The sequence below is a fragment of the Lissotriton helveticus genome, chromosome 3_1 (genome assembly GCF_964261635.1).
Source record: "Lissotriton helveticus chromosome 3_1, aLisHel1.1, whole genome shotgun sequence".
In the NCBI taxonomy this organism is placed as follows: Eukaryota; Metazoa; Chordata; class Amphibia; order Caudata; family Salamandridae; genus Lissotriton; species Lissotriton helveticus.
In genome coordinates, this window is record NC_136061.1 from 639,674,861 (window position 1) to 639,691,795 (window position 16,935).

The window sequence follows — 16,935 nt, forward strand, 5'->3', positions numbered from 1 at the left end:
GAGCCTCAACCGGCTCCACTATCAGAACCCTTAAGCCAGAGGTCCTTCTGTCACATGGCTGCTGGAAACAATGCACCACAAGACCCTCCCTATCAAGGCAGGCCTCCCAATACTTATCTTTCATGTTCATGATTGCAACGTAAGATATGGAAGTGGCAGAACATCAAACAATTTAAAACGTTCCCCATTCAGTGGAAGAAAACTCCCAATAAGTCATGCATTTTTTTCAAAACGTTTTTCAGCATACCATTAGCTGTTTTTTATTCTGGCAGGAAGTTGGTGGTAATTACCGATTTCTTAAGGCTCAAAAGCACTCTTCAATGTGCTTCCTACCTTGCATTTAAGGAATCTGTATTACTGATTCCTTAAATGTGAAAGCAACAAGGAATCAGTATTAAGGAATCTGTATTTACCGACATTAGGAATGGCTACCGAATTTCGCATTACCGACCGGTATTTACCCACCTACATCTGGCCCTTAGTGACCCGCCCACCAAACTTGTAATGTAAGTAACTATAGACTAAATCCCCAAGCAAGGAAAGATGTGTATTTATGATACATCAAAATAACGTGTAATTAAGCATTACATGTTAAGAGGTCCATCAGGTTTGTTGGAGGTTCAGGGTGCTGTAGCTGCTGTGCAAATGGAAACCTTAAAAGGGCACAGCCCTGTGTGCAGTTTCAGTGTTGCAGCTTTTAAGGGCTGCAACTCGCTAAATTTTCCGTTTGTTTTCTTCATTATTTGTTTAAAAAAGGGAAGTGAAAAAGGTTTTTGCTGCTCCCTTATTAATGTAGTGACTATTTAAATGACACTTGTTCGGTTTTTGGAGATAAATTAATTAAATGTGGTTAATCCAGCCTTCAGATAGGCTTTTCAAAAATATTTTTTAGTTCATACATTGGCTTTACTTATAAAATTGAAAGAAACAATTTACTTCAACATCGATATCTTTCATTGATTCACATCCCTGATTACTATCCGGCATTGAGATGAAAGTCCCTCTGTAACCTTAAAATAATTTGTGTCCATCAAACTAAGCCTGAAGGCCTGAGACACTCTCCTTTAGTAACCTATTGAAAAAGAAACACTCTGCACAGAGAGCGAAAGGATCATGGCACAGGTGAAGCTCAGACACGGAAGAGGAATGATGCATACAAATCTATGAAAGGTACCAACAATGGACAACTGTAGCAATAGGTAAGAAACTTGTTGCTTCTCCAGACTTGGATCTTTCAAAGATCCATAGGGCTCAATCAGAGTAGTAAGCAACGGAACCACATTATTAAACATATCTATCTATCTATCTATCTATCTATCTATCTATCTATCTATTCAGAAATACATTGAAATGGTAAATATAGTGGCAAAGGGTTGATTTGTGGGAATAGCTGTCAAGTAACTGCTTCCCCAACTTCTGATTCTCTGAACCTCTCCTTATTCAGACAGCAGTGCCTTATGAAAGTATGGTGGGTGTTCCGCGTTGCTGCTCTGCAAAGATCCGCCACTGGCACCTTTCAATATTTTGCAGCTTTAGAAGCTGTTCCACTCATAAAATGTGCTGTGCTGTCGCTGAACCACTAAGAGGACTACTTTCTTGTAGTAGAAGGTAATCTTTCCCATCTCTGTGTTGGTATGCTAACTAGAGGAAAGGCTTTGAGCAGATCCATTAACAATTCTTTTATGATATTCCAAAAACTGAGACTGCTTATTTCAAATTCTATGCTGCTATTATTGCTGGACCTCTCAGTTGACATGGACGCAGAAGATCAACCCAGCCTCATACACACCCTGGAATCTCAACTGGGGTTCTCATGAAATGTGCTTCACTGGTTCTCCTCCCAATTTTGCAACTGACACGTTTGTTCACATAGGCACTTCCTTGGCTTTAGAAGCCAACATAAGCTGGAATCCTGCAGTAGTAGCATTTATAGTGTCACTGTAAAATAGGTTCACTACCCTTCTTTTAGAATCACCTTTGTCTCTGTCATCTTATTGACCGGTATAATGTTGAAATATGTAATGATGTCCAACCACATCACTAATAGCAGCCAAAGGTGGTTGAAGTTTTAGCCACTTTGAATGACAGAAGTTAAGGAAAATATTCTTTGGCCTAAGCTTTCTTTCTTGTCTTCTGATTCTGTGGTGCAGCACACAGCGAGAATGGAATATGCTATATCCTTTGAGCCGCTTGCAGCCAGTTCAATAAGTCAGGGTGCTGGGGGCTTGTCATCAAGTTGTGTCTCCATAGATGGTAGTGAACTCGGGACATGTATGGTCTTCAGCCTTCCTAGCCACATATATGCCAATGATAGATATGGACTTTAACGCTTGGTTCTTCGATCCTTACAGTCATACAGGAAGCAATCTGTTTCAGTAACCATAAAATTAAGGCCAGGTCCTACTGTAGCATCTCAAGCGGTTTAGGAAGAAACTAGTATCAACCCTTTTTAAACCTCATCAGAACAACTGATTTAAACAAGGATAGTTGGTCCGGCAAATGTTAAAAGGCCGGAAGGGTCTACAAACAACAGTTTACAGTGCCCACTGCAAGGCTTTGAAGAGCCGAAGACAAAACAAACAAAATAACATCTGGCAAATTGGCTTGTAAAGGGTCAATCTAGCACATACAACACCAAACCACAAATTTGTCCCAGCGCTCTAGATAAATGTACTTTGTGGAAGGGCATTGAGCAGTGTGGAAGGCAATTACATCTTCAGATCAAATGCAGTCAACTGCTGCCGCCTAATTTCTACACATGAACATGTAGATTTCACAGGTTCAATAAAAGAACATGGGTTACTAAATTGAGAGCAAATTGGCCAAGGTCAGGGGACATTTCTGTTTGTAGGTTACTGATGAACTTCTAGTTCGATCATAGGTCATAGTCATGCGTGCAACTCTATGAAAGATCCAATGCTAGAGAAATATACACCTTTAAAAAAACAGTGCTTGAGATCTTGCACATGTGCAAGACTATTCATTTCTTATGATTATCAATTAAGATCATTTGAAGGCGAACTAGTGTTTTTTTTATTACAGGATAGCACAGGAGCAACAAGCATATAAGTAGAAATATAACCTTAGAACACTCTACTTTTATAGTGGATTTGAATAGAGTACAAACTTCAATTCTTCGGTGGGGAAAATTTGCCAAAACCAAGAGGATTGGTCTTCCAGTCGCATGTTACTCAGCAGGTGATTTTTGAATATGCATCTGCATTCTTTTCATGAAAAAGTTGACACGTTTAATGTCTTAGACCTCTTGACTTCCGGAACACATGGGCAAGTCCATACAGACCTTATGTGGATACTCACAAAAAAATTAAAAGAACTCATCGGATGGTGGTTCTTGAAGTAAGTAGCATGGCCAGAAATGTCCTGACACTGAATATTGGTGTTGTGACTAAATTAATTCCTTGAATCCCCTGATATATGACACAGGTGGGCGGAGATGCAGGCATGATGGAGTGGCCAAAAAGCAAAATGTAAGGGAAACCTACTACTAATGCAAAAGAGAGCCCAGGAACAGATCAAAGCAAATGTGAAACAACTTTAATTAAAAGAGGGATATTCAATGGAGAAGCTCCTTAGTTGACAAATGCATGGAAAAGCAGGTACTGAAGTACAGTTAGTGGTGTGATGCATATTATGGGGAGGAGGAGCCTGACACATTGTTAGACGCTCAAAGTGACATGCCTAAATACGTTTTTATAAGCAACAGCATTGTTTAGTAAACCTGCTGTCCGAACATGTTACAGCAGAGTTTAAAGGGTGATAAGAAAAGCATTATAGATGATAAGGGTAATGGTTTGCTGCTGCAAAGGTCACTTAACAGGGAGCAGTGAACATGCTTAAGAGATGTAATTAATTAAACACTAATTGCATTGCTACCTCTCTGTGTAATCCAATCTCTGTCTCTTTGTAGAAACTAGCCAACCACTTCTTCTTTTTCAGACAATTAAAGACGTGGCTGTTCATGCAATTATGTGTTCTGCATATTACGCAGGGTCTATTGTGGAAAGTGTAGTTTCTCCTTTCACCTAGCGCCAGGAAACCGTTATTATTGGTAATAGTGTGCTAAATTAAATAAATAACCATCTGCATGCAACTGGGATTTATAAACATGAAGGAAGTTAGGCACCCTCACTCTTACCTTACTAAGCGCTTGGGACTGGCCCACAAGAATCAAGACATTGGATGCCAAAATGGACATGCAGAAGTTGAGAAGCAGGATGGATCTTTCGGATTTGATAAATCTGCAATTGTAATGAAAAAAAAGCATCAGAATAAATTAAAGGTTGTTGGACTCCTTTCAAACTTCATAATTCTCTTTTAAATAGGACAGAGAAACTCCTGCCACAAAAAAAAATCGTTATTTAAAGAGTAAAAATGGCCATCAATTTTATGATAGTCACTTTGAAATGCCCCATTCCTCTTCAGTACACCAGGAAAAGCTAGAAACATTTTTATTTGTTAGGTTACTTATTTACTTATTTTTGAAGTAAGCCGTTCTGGCTGCTTTCATCTTTTATAATTTTGGTAATTGCAACCCGTACCTTATTTATCCAAGTAATTAGAGTTAGTGGATTGCTAGCATTGGGTAATTTGTATAATAAAAAGAGCCCGGCCTCTCGTCAAGATGCAGCTTGCAGCAGCCCATTTCTCCTGTTAGTGCTGCCTAAAATAGAACTAACTACTAACCATGAAAGTGGGAGGGAGGGAGGATGTGGCGCAATTGCCAGAGCTACCGACTTTGGAGCTGGGGAACCAAGTTTGAGTTTCAGCATTGGCTCAACATTCTGTGATTCTGGGCAAATCACTTAATCTCCCCATAAATAACTGTGTCCATAACTGGTGCTCATGAAAGTGCCAGTGTTGATGATTAAGAGCCGGTGCTGGGCACTGGAAACCACCGGCTCAAATTAAGAAATGATTGTTAAGGGAATTTCTGATGAGAAACACAAAATACAGGGGGAGGGAAAGTTATTTTAAGAAAAGTAAAGTTTCCTTGGAAAACCACATTACTCGTCTCTTTCAAATCTAATGAAAGTTTTCACCTTACCTTTAATGTGGCTGACCCCCACACTCCCTCCCCACTGTATCTGTCGGCCATTAGCATCTTTAGTATCTGTCTGCATCTTTAGTATCTGTCTGCTTTAAAGGAACCTCTGGGGTCCTTTTTCAAAATTTTAGAGGTCAGCCTGCTGGGGAAGAGTTACCCAGCAGCTCAAGACTTTTTTTGTGTGAAATGATGATCAGTGCGCATGGCACGCTGTTGTCATTTCAATGAAAGTAAAAGCAAAATGAGCCAATTGGCTCATTTCACTTTCACTAAATTGGTGCTCAGGCACATATCTGAGCCTCCTGGCCACCTATTTGTATGAGGGAGATTTCAATGGAAAGGTAAGAATCTCTCCTTTCTAAGGATATTGCTCCCAAGTGGATCCTTGCTTTGGCGCTCCTGCAGGAGGATGACCCCCAACCAGGGATCCACTTACTAAACACCAAGGATAATGATTGTGTGGGGGTGGTGGCTCCTACGGGCATGAGACTACGCCCCTGTGGCCCCAAAAGTCTTTCCACCCCCACCCAAGGGGGCTGGATGGAGGTATTTACCCCAATCTACCCGCCAAGGTGAATGGGGAGGTGGGGGGCAGAAAGCCCACTAGACACCAAGGATTACTTTTCATAATTTGTTTTTGTGGGGAGTAGTAGCCCCAATAGAATGGATCTGTGTTTTACCCTTCCCCGCGCCCCATTGTTCCTTCTGCCCCCCTGCAAGTGAACAGAGGGGTTCACTGCCACTATGACCTCCCCACCCCCATTAGCTCACTAGACACCACAGATGTATTTTATTGCACACAATTAATATGGTGTGTGGATGGACCACCCTGGTCTTGGCCCTATCCTCCAGCCCCAAAACCCCACAAGTATTTTGCCAACCTGATGTGCAGTTCCACATTCCCTTGGAAAGCAAGAGTACATTTTGATTCTTTGGCTGCAGCTATGCCGTATGGAGAGGCAGAGTAAGAGTATAGAACAAGCTACTTACCTTCTTTAACGCCTTATCTGGTAGAGTCTATCTAGCCATAGATTCCTTACCTGTTGAATTATCTCCAGGCATCACATTTTTCTTGAGCAGTACCACTGTGTGCCAGTAGCTGGCATCATTCGTCTCCTCTTGGCCTCATCCACAGTGCCCATATAGGGACCACCCCAGTGTGCTGACGTCAGTTTCTTTTCACAACAGGAGCGTGGAGACACAAAGAACACTGACCACTGGTGTTGAAAAAATAGGGCTCTGAAAGGGGAAATATCCTGTCCTTAGAAATCTGTTCGCAGAGCAGGAAGGATCGGTGAGTCGGTAAGGAATGTGAGTCTAGATAGAGTCTCTACTAGATAAGGCATTACAGAAGGTAAGAAACTTGTTCATCTGATAGAGACTTCTAGCCACAGATTCATTACCTTTTGAATTGATACCCAAGCAATATCTCCCAGGAGGTGGGTCTGCAGACCAATTTCATACAAGGAAGTCCTGCAGGACCGAATGAGGAAAGTGCCTGGCCCGATGCACTTGACTTTCCAGACAGTAGTTTTTGTGAACATGTATAAGGAAGCCCACGTTGCTGCCTGGTGGATATCTAGGACCAGAACTCAGCATGCAATAAGCACGCAAGCCTCAGGGGGTTGCTTTTTGGCCTAAGTGTAGCAGATCTTTATACAGAGCATGAGCCATCAGGAGATGGTCTGCTTCTGCACAGCCCATCCTTTCTTCACTCCAAATTACCCAACTAAGAGTTGGATGTCCACCCAGGACTCTTGTGTGTGGTCAAGGCAGAAAGACAACTCTCTTTTTGGGTTCAGTGATGTCGCTCCTATTCGTAAGAGGGATGTCGTGGAGCGCAAAAAGTAGGCAGAGTGATGGATTGGCCTACGTGAAAAGGAGTGATCACTTTTGGTAGAAAGGTAGCTCCCACATGGAGCACAAGTTTGTCTGGGTAGTTGCTAGAATACGCAGGCTTTAATAACAAAGCCTGAAGCATGCTGACCATCAAAGCCGATGTGATAGCCACGAAAAAGACAGTCTTGATGGTAAGGAGCCTGAGAGGACAATTGTGCAAACGTTCAAAAGGATTTCACATAAGGAAAGTGAGGACAAGATTGAGATCCCATTGAGGCATAATGAAAGGAGAAGGTGGGAACAAATGTTGCAAACCTTTGAAAAATCTATTTGCAAAAGGGGATTTGAAGAGGGATGGCTTGTCAAGCAACCGCAGAAACGAGGAAACAGCAGAAAGATTGGCCTTGAGGGTACCCAGAGCACAGCCCTGCTGGGCAAGAGAAAGAATGAAGAGAGGAACCTGAGAAGGGGGGAGGGGATCGACCTGTTGTTCTCTACACCGTGCCACATATTTTCCCCAACAGCACGTGTATACCGTCTTTATGAAGGGACGCCTGGCTGGCAAGAGAACATTGCAGACTTCAGGAGGAAGGTAGAAAGCTGTCAACTGTCCGTACTCAATTGTCATGCAAGAAGGCAAAGAGTGGACAGGTTCAGGTGGAGGACCCTCCCCTGCTGCTGCAGCAGAGAGGGCTCTCGAAAGGTCAGCCTGATTGGAGGACAGATGGTCATGCTCATCAGCTCGGGACACCAAACTCTCTATGCCAGGTCAAGAGACACAAGAATGACTTGGGCCCATTGTTCCTGGTCTTCTTGAGAACTCTGGGAAGGAGTGGTATGGGGGCAAGGCAAGTTGAATAGCGTCTCCGCCATTCGTGATCCTCTAGGCATCTTGGGCTGAGTTTGTCTGCCCTGGTGTTCAGAGAGCCCGTCAGGTGTGGAACCACCAGGGATATGCCCTGAGGTTCCTGCCATTTACAGAGATGCAGGGCCTCTTTACACAAGCTCCACAACCTAACTCTACCTTGTTTGTTGCAGTACTACATGGTAGTGGTGTCATCCGTGAACACTTGTACTAACCTTCCCTGGATGGAGGGTAAAAAGGCTTTTAAAGCCAGCCAGATCACTCGGAGCTCCAACTGGCTGATGTGGAGTCTGGTTCTGCCGAAAACCAGAGGCATCTGATCTCCAGCTATCCCAGATGGCTGCCCCATCCCGGATTGACGCATCTGTCACTATTATCAGACCAGGTTGAGGAAGGGAGAGGGGTCTACCACTGAGCCAAACGCGGTTACTTAACCACCACTGCAGATGTTTTGCAGTTCCCTCAGAGATCAGGACCATGTCCGAGAGATTTGCCTGATGCTGCGCCCACTGGAACTTCAGGTCCCACTGCAGATTCTGCATATGCCAATGGGCATGTGTCACAAACAGGATGAAGGAGGCCATGAGGTCCAACAGCCTCAAGTCAGTCTCAATGAAATCCAGGATAGAGTTTGAAACATCAGTATCATAGCCTGAATATCCTGGACTTGATGTTTGGAAGGAGCAGCCCGATACTGCACCATGTCCAGAACAGAACATTGATAGTGAACCTCAGCAAATGTAGGAGTTCTGCCGTGGTCTGGAGGTGGGAGACAATGGCTTGGGGCGAGTCGGCCTTCAACAGCCAGTCATCGAGCTAGGGTAAAGACTGTCTCCCCAAGTCTCTGCAGATGAGCTGCAACCACTGCCATCATCTTGGTGAAAACCAGCCTACCTTGAACCGCAGGTAATGAGTGTGGGCAGGCAGGACAAAAATGTGGAAGTATGCATCCTGCAAGTCCATGCTACCATTCAAACTCCCAGTGGCCAGGGCAGAAAGGAACTGGGTGAGAGTGACTATTTTGGTCTTCTCCTTCTTGAGGAAGAAATTGAGAGGGCACAGGTCTAGGATAGGACACATGGTCTCCATCCATCTACCAGAAAGTAGCAAGAATAGCAACCAAGGCCTACATCTGGAATCGGCACCCTCTCTAGTGCTCGCTTGACCAAGAGAGCCATCACTTCCTAGCAGAAAAGGGATTGGTGGTCCTCTGTCATTCTGTCATGAGCAGGTGGCATGGCAGGAGGGGTAGTCACAAAGGGGATGAAATAACCCATTTGGACGATCTGCAAAACCCACCAGTCAGACATTACAGAACGCTAGTGGGGCAGGTGATGGCGGATCCAGCCCCCTACTAGGAGTCCATGATGGTAAGAGGGCAGAGTCTTTGAATGCTGCAGCTGCCTTGGGGAGGGGGTGGTGGACTAGCCCAACCATTGGATGCTCAACCCAGAGGGTCTGTGTGTACCGCGTCCTGGGCCAGACTGAGGCTGAGAATGTTGTGCGCTGCAGTAATTGAGAGAGGATAGATGCAGCTGGAAGCTCCTTCCATGGCCACAAAAAAGTGAAAAGGCAGATTGGAACAAGCCCCAGGACCTGACCGTATCCCTGCTGCTCCAGCGCTGTAACTGCCTTTTCTACTAAAAGACGGGAGCTATTAAAAGCTTGTCTTTAAGCGATGTTTGGACATCCCCAGAAATGCTCGTAATCATCACTCAGGCATGGTGCTGTAAGGCCACAGTGTACAAAATCCCTCTGCCCAGTGAGTCAGTGGAGTCCAGTTTACATTGAATCGTGAACTAAGCTGCATCTTTCCGATCGGCAACCGCCTGGGAGAGTATGGCCCAGGCCTCCTCCGGGACTGTTGGCAGCACCTGCACAACTGTATCTCACAGAGTAAGAAAAGCAGCCGAAAAGGCACCCGGTGTTCATGGACCGCAGTGCCAGGCTGGTGTAAAAAAACATCTTCTTGCCTACGTTGTCCAGCCTCTTAGATTCCCGATCTGGTGGTGTGGTTGGGATTGTCAATTGATATGGGGAGAATGGATCACTTGTCCTGTTGTTACCAGGGTCTGGGGTCTTACCATCTTAAAAAAACCCTAATTCATGTATTACTCGTAGTAGCCGTATATCTTGGTTGTACGCTTATGTTTATTACGTATAAAGCATCATCATTGGGTCTTCTGTGCTTTACTCCATCAGGAGGGAGACAAACTGGTTATTCACAGTAGTGATCAGGGATGGTGATCAGGAGCGGTGATGGTGAGAGTGAAGTGAACTTAAAATTACCTACCTAGAAATGCGCAGTAGTATTATGGTTCAGTTGTACCTATAACTCCTAATTAAGGGCTCAGTGGCTCTCTCGGAGGGCGTGCAGAGCAAGCGTACCTTTACAGTGAGAAGTCTTGCTCGCTGCTCGTGTCATATTCGTCTGACGTGCTCCGGTGGTTGTGAATGTGCCAGGATTTAAGTGGGAAGTGGAAGCTTGGACCGCCAAGCTCTCCGTGGTAGGGTGTTGCGTGAGGAAGTTGAGGGCCCCTGGGGTGGCGCTGTGGCAGCTTGCAAGCTTGCAATTATTCTGTTCACAGGAGTCCCTGAGTTGTGCTTGGACCAAGTCCCAAGTAGAACATCAGTAGGTGCTTCATTGAACAGAAGAAGCGGTCCTGAAGGGGATACTCCCGGTTGAAGTACTTCAGTCAAGAGGTTTGTCACCATGTTTGAATCCTAAGGCTGCTATTCATCATGGTCCAGCAACCCCTCCCACTCCTAAAGGGGTGGCTCGTCTCTGGAACTGCGCTGACCAGCGCAGAAAGGAAAGAATTGATGTCAACCTGCTGGGGTGAAGCCAATATAGGCAATGCACATGTCACTTCTGGTGCGGATAATGCAGACGACCCCACATGGAGCAGTTCTTCGCTACCAGCCACATCGCAGGGGTACTGCTCGAGAAGAAGTTATCCAGATCCAATCTGATGCTGCAAGATAATTCAAAAGGTAAGAAATCTGCACCTAGAAGTCTCAATCACATTCCAGATTTGTCACTACCTGCTATGGTGAATGGCGCTATACAGGGCTGTGCATTGCCACCCAAGAAAACAAACTAAACTCAGCCCTGTTGAAAAATAGAAGCACATGGGACTCCAGGGTGGTGTGACTTCCATGAATACCATGGTGTTTTCTAACCCACAATGCCCTGCAAACATCAAAGACTGCCTAAAATAATGCAGCTTGCTTATTTCTGTGAGGAAAAGTTCACAAATCTGTGGGAAATCACAACTTTCCCAATATCCAGCGTTCCCCACTTGCCCTGAAAAAAAACGGTACCTCATGTGTGTTGCTAACACCCACAACACAAACGGCCCAAAGATGAAACAAGGAGAAATGAGCAATCGTGTAGTGGCGGTATTTGTGCCATGTCTGGACGGCCGCACTCAGAAACCTAACAAAACCAGACATTTCTGAAAACTAGGGGGCATATTATCAAGGGGGTTTATCTCCGCTTTTTTGGCTTTAAAAGCCAAGAAAGCGGAGATAAAATTATCTCCCTATTACCTAGCTGTAGCTAACAACGGTTAGCGACAGCTAGTAGGAGATAGCGACCATCTTGGGCCCCACTTTGCATATCAGTGATATTTATCACTAATGATATGCAAAGTGGGCGTGCCAAGATGTTAGCGACTGGAAACAGTCGCTAACATCGCTATCTCCTATTACCAACTTTTGGAGATATTCGTGCTAAGCGCGAATATCTCCAAAAGCTAACACCTGCCCTGAGCAGTTCTTAGCCATGTTATCCAATGGGAGGTGGATAACATGGCTAAGAGCATTAGCTCGGTAATGCATGAATATCGCTGACTTTTCAGCGATATTCATGCATTGCGGCCGTTTTTTATCGCATTTGCGATAAACCTTGGTAATACCAAGGTTTATCTGCGATAAAAATCGCCGCAGCTTAGCGGTAACATTTTATCTCTAACCAAGCAATAGCGATAATTATCGCTATTGCTTGGTAATATGCCCCTAGATGCTCAGTGGAGTCAAGGGTAGTGTGCTTGAGTGGTTCCCAAGATGGTTTCTTACCCACAATGCCATGCAAACCTCAAACCTGGCCTAAAATCACACATTGTCCATTTCAACTTCGGGAATCTGCAGTGATCTCAACAATTCCTACCACCTAGCGTTCCCCCACCTGTTCTGATAAATATGCTATCCCACTCGTGTGGCTGGGTCTTGTGCCCGTGACATAAATGGATCAAACTATGGTCAATGGGAGTCCCTGTGGGGTAATCTTGAAAAGCGATCAGTTAAAGAACGGGGCAATCAGACAGGATTATTTTATAGCAAAATGTAAAATAGATAAAATCAGTGACAATACGAAAGCAGGTGATGTGGATACTAGCCCCATGATGACTGTTCTTATGTGTGTGGTTAGTTACAAAAACATGCCCATCCCTCAATCAATCAATGAATATAACAAATGAGTGTGTGTTTGGATTTTAAGTATTTATGCCTTACTTCTGCATTAAAAGGACTAGGCAAAAAGAAAACAACAGCATATAAACTGTTGGATGTTAAATTCTGTATTGCCCTATATCAAACAAATCTATTGCAAACAAAAACATGTTGCACTGGTGGTGCAACCTTATCTTTCGCAGTATGGTTCTAGTTGTTGTGGACAATTCTGTTTGAATTTAAGGTCTGAAACGCCTTTAGTCAGCAAATACTAGTAAGCAATGCCTTGCTTCAGGCTATTGTTTACTAACAACTGTAGGAAACCCACCTCTCTATATAGAACACCACAATGAGGTACACTGTGCAGAGATGCCGAACAGACCCTAATTGGTTTACAGAGACAAAAGTAGATAAGACTAACTGGGATAGTGTGGGTGAGCAGTTAGCTTATCAGAGGATAGTGCTAAACATGTGTTGCATAAAGCAAGGCAATACATGATTACACACACTCAAGGAATGAAGTCAGTAGTAATTGAGATAAAAATAGTACTTCTTTTTATATCAATATTTAGACCAAGAACTTTGGTATGAGGTAAATACTTTTCACAATATGATAAATGACAGTAAAATGCAATAATCATAGTTATGCACAATTACGCACAATACATTTCCTATGGAAGGGAAAAAAAAGTAATGTGGAAAATGTAATACATTGTGTGGTTACCCCTTATGTTGATGCCTTGCAGCTCCGGTGGGTTCTGAGACCTCAAGACTTGGTATAGAAGCTGAGCTGACCCTCCAGAGCAAGTGTACATTCGGAGGGCACTCAGAAACATCGGTTGGGCTGGGGAGCTGTATGTATCTGGACTGGACTTTGCTGTTTTTGGAGACCTGTGGCTGCAGGGAGATTGTACCTCTATCTCAAGGGAGCTCTTTGGTCATTTGCGAAGTGGCGGTGACCCTCCAGGGTTTTTAGAGGCCACACAGCAACGAGACAAGCTGAAGGATGGCGATTGTCGATTTATATGGCTGCAGGCAAGAGTTTGCGCCCAAAGTCCACCACAAGGTTTGCAGTTCTCTGTCCTATAGCGTTTCTTCGTTGTCTTCTTCTTGAGTCCATGGAATCTAAGTTCAGGGTCTGGGGATGTCACCTAAATACTAAATTTAGGGGTGTTTACAAGGGAGTGGTGGGTAGTGGCCAATGGGCCCCTTACTTTGGGTGTCTACAGCCTCTATTATGCCCACCTACCAAGGGAGGGGGACATAACCCTTGCTGTGATTGTAGAAGTTTCACCATCTTCAAGATGTAGGGCACTGGAAAATGTGCTACACCTCGCCTCCAGCACCTGAAGGGTAGAGTTGACAGAGGCGGGCACACCTTTTATTCGTTCTATGTTTTCCTGCCTGTCTTCCCGCCAAAGGGGGTGAGAAATAACAGGATGGGAGGCAGCTCCTTCTAGTAGGAGAGGCTGGGGTGGAATTTAAAGGCATCATGGCCTTTAACGCTTTCCGCCACAGATGGCTGTCCAGACCGTGGGAAGGTGTAAACACCTCCGTCCAGGACAGGCTTTGTTCTTAACCTCTGAGTTCGCTGGTGCTCGTCCCCATGAGGTCAGAACTCTGTCTGGTGGTGACAGGCTAGCTTAGACCTGTCAGTGCCCACACTAAGGGTTGGTAGGTTTCAGGGGACCGCTCTAAGGGGTCCTCTGTGTGCAATTTGTAATAAATCTGACACAGGAATCAGTGCAGGTTTATTACAATGAGATGTTTGATACCAAACATCTCAAAGTACAGTGATGGCACCTCAAAGGTTTGTTAATAAAATCCTCACACACCGACCTGGTTGGTGTCATGCTTCATCATCAGGTCCCAGCCAGGTAGCAAAATGCTACATGGCTGTGCTGCAACACCTGATTACAGTGGAGCGAGTATTTAAGGTAATGTAATGTGTGATTATGTGAGTGAGATTACTATTAAAATTACCTCCAGAATACTTCCTTGGTACTTTATTCTTGGAGCACTGGGGTGTGATTAAAATATCTTCAGAGAGTGGATAATATATTCCAGGTACTATGTGTAGCTGTATATATTATCAGATGGTCGACATGTTTCAGCCCACAGGAAAAAATAGGGTGGGCTTTCTTCAGGACCTCTCCAAAACAGTGTGTATAAGTGAGAAATAGTGGGTGGCAAAAACTTTACCATATGAATAGCATATTTAACACTCGCGCTAGGGAGTATTTTGCATACATAGAGGACTGACCGTTTTTATCGTCCTCCTCAAAATGTAGAATACATTTGTCCAGGATTATGATATCTAATCTTGTCCCGGGGGTATGGGCAAAGATAAGTGGCCTCTGTTAAATCACAATTTGTGTTGCAAAGGATCTCGCCGAATCACCTAGTGCGGACTCCCCGGGGCAAAGGCTGGCCATAAAAACGGTCAGTCCTCTATGCATGCAAAACACTCCCTAGCGCGGGTGTTAAATATGCTATTCACGTGGTAAAGTTTTTGCTACCCACTATTTGTCACTTATACTCACTGTTTTGGAGAGGTCCTGAAGAAAGCCCACCCTATTTTTTCCTCCAGGCTGAAACATGTCGACCATCTGATAATATATACAGCTACACATAGTACATGGAATATATTATCCACTCTCTGAAGATTTTTTAATCATACTACAGTGCTCCAAGAATAAAGTACCAAGGAAGTATTCTGGAGGTATTTTTCATGGTAATCTCACTCACATAATCACACAAGACATTACCTCAAATACCCGCTCCACTGTAATCACGTTTTGCAGCACAGCCAGGTAGCATTCGGCTACCTGGCTGGGACCCGATGGTGAAGCATGACACCAACCAGGTTGGTGTGTGAGAGTTTTATTAACAAACCTTTGAGGTGCCAGTACATCACACACGTTAGACAGCAAATGCTCCTGGCCGTCTTCTTTTGGTTATCAATATATAGTTAGGGACTAGGACGGCGGTCTCACAGTCCTAACTCTCTACCTTTGGTTTTGACTCTTTGGTTTTGTCTGCACGAAGGCACACAGTCTGCGATGGCAGTGTGCATGCCTTGATGAGGGAACCATAGGGTGGCACAATTTGTGATGCTACCCTTGGGGTTCCTCTTCAGTGCCAATGCCCTAGGTTCCTGGTGTGCCATTTACTAGCAACCTACAAGGGGTACTGAAGTTGTGCCAATTTGGAAACAAAAGGTACAGTTTAGGGAAAGAGATTCTGGCACAGGGGAACTGGTTGGCAGGAACCCTGTGCGCCTCCAGCCAAAATTACATCATTTTCCAGAGAAAAAGTGGGAGATAACCATGTCCAAAAGAGGCACTTTCCTACAACAACAAACACACAAAAGGTGATGGGAGGAATGCTTGCAAACAGTACTGCTCCAACAGGAACTCTGTCCTGCCCGAACTGCCCAACCAGGTTCACTATTCCACTATTTACTAACTTCAGAGAGAATGACATAACAAAGCAGGAAATTCATCCTCCAATTCTGTGAGGTTGTTTATGGGTGGTTTGGCCTCCTGCTTTATAGCTTGGTTTTATGCGATCTTGCTTATGTCATCTTTAGGGCAAGGCATGCCAGATCAGAAGCCTGCAAAATGAGAAGCACTCCCCCATCCCATGTGTTCATAAGTGACTTTACTCCATTTTTCTTGCTTGCAAATTATAAAGTAAATTCAAATGTTCACACATTTGACGTTGCAGTGTGTGCAATGTAATTTGTTTTATTTGTTTATTTATGTACTTACCTCCGTTCGGCTGTATGCCAGAGTTTACTACCCCCACCCCGCCCCTACCCCGCCCGCCCCACTGGCCCGCAGCACTCCTTCCAGGAGCCCCTACTGCATTGCTGGCTAAAAATATATTTGATTGTAGGCTAAAATATAGCAGATAAAGAATCAAAACTGTGCTTGGATTAATTTGTGCAATTAAGTGACTATTTACTAAATTATTTTTGTGCTTCAAGAAGTACGGACTCAATTCTTATGACAACAGCATTACATACATAGGTTGTGCACTGAGTCCCCAGTTTCCAATTTCCCTTCATATATATGATCAGCAAATGTGTTTTCTGGAAAAAAAACGCTTCCTTAAAGCAGACCTCCTTACAATAACCCATTCCTAACTCCCTTCCCTGTTTCTTTTAGGTGTATTTGAGGAGGTGATCCATAAGTCTCATTTCAACATGTGCTGCTTAAAAAATGTGTGCCATTGTTTTTAACTCTAAATACTATTACGAAGAGATAGATCCTCAATTGATGTACCAACCTCCAAAATGCAGCATAGACAGCAAGCAAAATCAGTAAGGCCATACAGGATACTGCGCAACCAATCATGAGGGGTACAGAAGGTGAACCAGAGGGATCCAGGGCCTGCAAATAAAGACAAGGCAGGCATGGTTACCTTATACCATTTATAAAGGGAAATTGAAAGCCTGATATGAATAATTACTTTTTTTCCAGTGTGAGCATCTTTCTTAGTCGGATGTTGTTAGAAATTGTCTGACAGTAAATTAAATATCTAGGAAAACCTTCTTTAAGGGATATTTTTCTAACACCAGTTGCTGTTGAGTAGAAACACTTCAAATCATTGTGCGAAATGCAACTTCTCAAAAATAAGGATTATTTTATTTTGGATTTGTGGTATCGGTATCAACATCTCTTCATTACCAACGAGCAGCCTCTCTCAC

The 16,935-nt window shown here is 44.1% G+C and overlaps 1 protein-coding gene across 1 annotated transcript in view; it reads right to left on the reverse strand.

Annotated features, from left to right (window-relative positions):
• ADGRB2 (adhesion G protein-coupled receptor B2) overlaps window positions 1-16,935 on the reverse strand; it is a 1,067,283-nt gene that overhangs the window by 226,864 nt on the left and 823,484 nt on the right. The window contains exons 16-17 of the mRNA XM_078680649.1: window positions 16,515-16,618; window positions 4,157-4,259 (exon numbers count right to left, since the gene is read on the reverse strand). Coding sequence (XP_078536775.1) covers window positions 4,157-4,259; window positions 16,515-16,618 — 207 coding nt within the window. The remainder of the gene's footprint in view (window positions 1-4,156; window positions 4,260-16,514; window positions 16,619-16,935) is intronic.